Raw genomic sequence first — 5,317 nt, 5'->3', positions numbered from 1 at the left:
GTGTAGGAAGAAGTTGAATCTTGCACTTCAGTGCACTGCACTGAGCATTCCCTTAAATAGCAGGTGTGTTTGGAGGGTTTGGATTGCGGGGGGCATGACGATGGGGCTTGTGGGAAGCGAGGGCAGGCCAGCAGGGAACATAGTTCCAATACTTCTTGTCGTACACTTCGACCACTGTTCTTAGACAAAGGTTTATAATTTGGAGGAAGCGTTCTGCAAATGTCTGCTTTGGATCCGTCTGTGAGCCAGGATTCTGTAATTAAAGGAGCGCTAGCTGTGCAGAGACAAAGAGCTTGATGAAGTCAGTTCGGAGCTAAGCGGTCGTTGATCATTATGGTCTCACACTGTTGAGATTTCCTACGAGGAGGGGGAGTGGGTTAAGACTGAAAAGCAAAAGGAAGGCATGCAGGGCGCAATGGCCGGTAGGCAGAGTTGTCACGGAAGCACTGGCACCGTTAGCAAAGCTGCCATTGCTTCTGTGTCCCCATTCCATGGTCCTCATTGCAAGATTCCCGGTAAATTGCTGGTGATTCCGTGATGATGGTGGCACCAGTTTCCGTTTTAGTCAATCACGGAATCAACAGACCATCCCAAGTGCACAAGCACGCAAATTCTGGCATGCTAGAAACGGTATCACAGCGATCACAAAATCACTGTGAAAAGCCACCTTTCATAGAATTTCTGGCAACAGGAGGCAGTACGGCTTCACCCATCAAATTGATGGCGTGGAAGGAAAGATGCAGCACTGTGCTGCATCTGGAAGACATAGAGGGAGTCGGGTCAGCGGAGGCTGGAGCACAAGCAGAGGGCAGTGAATACAATGTGCAAAGACAGGAATGTAACAGGGTGCATGCTAATGTAGCACACACCACACAGAGACATGTCCAACTGCACAATAACACACCAGAGCCAAACCAAACGGGGTCCCACCAACCATACTTGGCAGCCAAGAGTGCACAGACATATAATCCACCATACACAGAAACACACAACTCAGCACATGCGCACTGGTCATACGCTGACAATGAACACACGATGACCGACAGATGTACGAAGCACCCCCCCCCCCAGGTAGCACGCATGCACCACAGCTCACACCCACACCCTGTACTGCCACCCCATCCCATACACGTATGACTTCCTGACTGAATATCAGCTAGTACTCCAGCACCTGTGCCCACCATGGCAACATCTGCAGCAGCTACTACTCCAGCAGCTGCCCCCACCATGGCAACACCTGCAGCAGCTACCACTCCAGCAGCTGCCCCCAACTTGGCAACACCTGCAGCAGCTACTACTCCAGCAGCTGCCCCCACCATGGCAACATCTGCAGCAGCTACTACTCCAGCAGCTGCCCCCACCATGGCAACACCTGCAGCAGCTACCACTCCAGCAGCTGCCCCCAACTTGGCAACACCTGCAGAAGCTACTACTCCAGCAGCTGCCCCCACCATGGCAACACCTGCAGCAGCTACTACTCCAGCAGCTGCCCCCACCATGGCAATACCTGCAGCAGCTACCACTCCAGCAGCTGCCCCCAACTTGCCAAAACCTGCAGCAGCACCTACTGGGAGGCAATCCACCTCTCCATGCCAGGCACCCATGTTAATGGGTGCAACCACTGATGAGGATGCTGGTGATACCACCAGTGGCACATCAGAGCACACAGCCTATGACTGTCCCACCTTCAGCCCCATGGCTTGCACAGCCCGCCACCACCACCCAGCATCAGGGATATGAATGCAAGGCTCCGCCGCATGGAGGAGAGACATGAAGAGATGTCAGGACACATGTGCCAGAACCTCCAGGAAGCAACACTGATGCAAGAGGAGATGCAGATGATCCATGAAAGTGTGCAAGCCACTGGCCGGCGATGTGCCTGTGCCCAGGGCCGGTCTACCTCGGTAGTTGTCCTCCCGGCGCAATGTCTGGGTCCTGGAGGGCAATGAGGCAGTTTCAGCTATGTCTGAGAACCTTGCACTCGCCCTGCATGTCGCACTTGAGCACAGACAGAGGGCCGGTTCGGATCCGCCATCCTCAATCACAACACCTGCTGGCTCCCAGCAGAGCAGCCGAGGTGCCCGTCCATGCACCTGTCAGCCTCGCCATGTGGCAAGAAGCCAATGAAATGAACCTGGAACACACATGCAATGAGACTATTGTGCACGAGGGAGTCTTGAGGGTGTCACAGGTTGGGGAGGGGGTGTGAGGAGGGGTAGTTGGGGAGGGGGTGTTGGGCCACCAATTCTCTGTTTTCTGTGCATCAGTCAATACACCTGGTTTAGCATTGCAATACATGTCTAGACAATAATTTTGTTGTGGTAGCATGCTTTAATATTTGTGCAGTCTCACATGCGATGTGTGGCCTAGGCTGTGCGCTGGTGCTCTGTTTTCAGAAGTAATTTGTAATTAGTTCATGGCTGGCTTCACGCCCATCCCTGTTATCCCTGCGATGGGGCATTTGTATGTCTGAATCTGCATCTGATTTACTGGCGTCATCTCCCTCCGCTGGAGGCATGTCCATGTCCGGGGGCATGGGAATGTTACGCCTGACGCACATGTTGTGCAACATTGCACAAGCCAGAACTATCTTGCCCGCTTTCAGAGGCCACTTTCACGGGTCTGTAAAACAGTGCCCCCGCCGATCGGCTTAGACAGCAAAACCTTGACTTCAGGAGTCCAAAGGTCTGCTCAGTGGTGTACCTCGTCCTGATGTGCGCAAGGTGGTATGCATTTTTCTGGTAGGTCGGTGAATGCCTGATGGTTGTCATCAGCCATGGCAGCAAAGGGTATCCAGAATCACCTTCATGGGAGGAACACAGGGGGGCAAGGTCATTGGGGTGGTTGGCTCTGGGTCTGTGACACATGCATAGTGTATGTGCGTTTGTGGCCAGACAATCACCTTGCTGCACCCTGTGACAGTCACTGCTGCTTGGGACCTTTGTGTGATTGGATTCACATGGATGTGACATCGGCGGTGGGGGATGGGCACAGTGAGTACATGCAGAGCTATGTGACATGGGTGTAATGCATTGTGGTACCTGTGTTGTCTTGGTGTGTCCTTCCATTTACTCATGTGCCACATGCCAGCCATGGGCTCCTACTCTTTTATGCAGTTTGTGTCAATGCATTTACTAGTTTCCTGTGGCTTTGCACTGGTGAGAGCGAATAACCCCTCCAATCCCCAGTACACATGCTATGTGGTGTGTGTAGGTACTTTTTCCCACCCAATAGCCAGGTTTCGCTTTCCAATGTAATGCTCCATGTATCCCTGGCAGTGTGCTGTTGCGCAGGACCGTGGAGTTATGTGGATCAGGGCAAACGTGCACCGCAATGTATGATGGTCAGGTCAGCATCACAGACAAATTGCACATTCATTGAGTGGTAGAGTTTTCAGTTGCGATATACCTCCTCAATGACATGGCCGGCAACTACTTCGATGTGTGTGCAGTCGAGCACTCCAAGTACCTTGGGCATGCCAGCCAGGGCAAGAAAATTGATCTTGGTGGCATTCACTGGGCTGGTGGTGTGAACAGGGAGATGTGCTGGGACATATGACACAGGAGAGCATCCAGGACCTGCACAAGCACCTTAGAAAATCTGGGATGGGAGATTCCATGCAGCTCCTGATAGTGTGATGGTATGTGCTGGTGGAGAGGAAATGCAGCATGGACACCACCTTCAGCAAAGGGCGTATGGCAGCCCAGATGCCAATTACACTGCAGATGTCATCATGGTTGAGGTCCACTATTGCGAGGATGGTCTCTCTGTCCAGGCAATACAGTGTCTGTCTCTGCCTGTCAGTCAGGGACCAGGGTGTGGTCCTTGTACGGGGTGTGGGTGCTTGCCTGCAGGGCGCTACCTGCAGCCCATTGTTCCTCTGCATCAACATCATCTTCTGCCTCCTCTGCCTGTTGGCCTGTTGCCACTGTTGCAACTCATGCTCATAGATGTTCATTCCTGCAGGCAGAGCCTCCAGGTCCATGACTGCTGCTACGAGTGGCAGCATGGTTGTGTTGGAAGGTGTGTGGGGTGGGAGTGTCGTTCTTTTCAGCAGTCACAGTGCTCATGGTGTGCAACGGAGCTGATTAGGTGCACCTGTGGGCTGTTAATGCACAGGCCTTTCGGCGTTGCTGAATTTACGTTGCTGTTGGCTACGGTCGCACAGTGGAGGCTGTTTGCGGCAACATTGTTACCAGCATCGGAACTCATACTGCGATGGCCTGGAAACCGTGCTGGTAAACGGTGTTACTGGCACGTTGTTTCCAGACCACCAAGCTTATAATGAGGCCCCATGGGAATGGGGACTTATACTTTCCGCCACATGATATCCCAGGCCGGCAATTTCCCAATGGCACCCAGATCTGAGGTGGTGGAAACGGGTTACCACCGGACTCCTAATGAGGCCCACAGTGGGCTTCATTACGAGTTTTGCGGTCGGGTGAAAACGATGCCGGAATGGTAATCCTGGCATGGTTTACCGTACCGGCCCATTACGAGTCGACATACCTGTATTACAGGCAACCCCATGGAGGCGTTGACACTGTGCACCTCTGTACCGGCATGTGCATGGGCACGCGCCCTTCGTGGTGGCAATACCAGCATGCTGCAAACGGGAGGACATTATGAGTCACACGGACATGCACTTAGCGGCATCCAGATGGCATTAATAAGGATTACCACTATGCCGGTATCCCCGGCATCGCGGATCACCCGTTAATAGCAATTTGCTGTGTTCTCAACTGCCACAGTTGCACACAATCAGCACAGGTGGAGGCAATGGAGCCTGGCCCAGCACAAAAGGAGCACACCCACACACCACACCCCTTCCTAGATAAGAATGATCCCACTTGCTGTTGCGATTTTGGAGCTGGAGGACATGCCTGCACTGCTATTCCATGAGCAGGCACTACATCAGGTACGGAAAGATACTCAATGAGCACGGTATAGGGTGTCCTCTTTTTTGTTAGGGGCTCGTTGGGAGAGGACTGCAGGACATGTGAAAAAGAGAGGTTCCGCAGCGAGCTACCTATTAATGTTGCACTAAAGGTTGAAGATTTACTCAAACAATGAGTGAGTTTAAACAGTCATCTTTTTCAGCATATATAAAAAGATGAAAAGGTCGGAATTACAAAAAGATATCAAATTTTATTCCATAACACATAATAAAAAGTTTTTTGACCCATTGGTCACATTTGTAAAAAACACACAACAACAGAAAACATGACTTTTCACAAAACAATAGCTAGTTCTATGACAGTGATATACTTATTCCTATAATGGTAGATCAAAAATGTGCACCAAAGCACAGGGTGAT

The 5,317-nt window shown here is 51.8% G+C and overlaps 1 protein-coding gene across 1 annotated transcript; it reads left to right on the top strand.

Moving 5' to 3' along the window:
* Positions 1–1,182: 1,182 nt before the first annotated feature.
* Positions 1,183–1,740, top strand: LOC138567846 (testis-specific gene A8 protein-like). The gene has a single exon (XM_069646339.1). It carries the CDS (start codon positions 1,183–1,185, stop codon positions 1,738–1,740), a length of 558 nt encoding a protein of 185 aa, XP_069502440.1.
* Positions 1,741–5,317: the final 3,577 nt, after the last annotated feature.

Source organism: Ambystoma mexicanum, chromosome 2p (assembly GCF_040938575.1).
Source record: "Ambystoma mexicanum isolate Mex_15411 chromosome 2p, UKY_AmexF1_1, whole genome shotgun sequence".
NCBI lineage: Eukaryota > Metazoa > Chordata > Amphibia > Caudata > Ambystomatidae > Ambystoma > Ambystoma mexicanum.
This window is presented reverse-complemented; position numbering and strand designations above follow the sequence as displayed.

Coding starts and splice junctions, on each gene's coding strand:
- LOC138567846 (XM_069646339.1), top strand. CDS start 1,183: ATGGCAACATCTGCAGCAGCTACTACTCCAGCAGCTGCCCCCACCATG.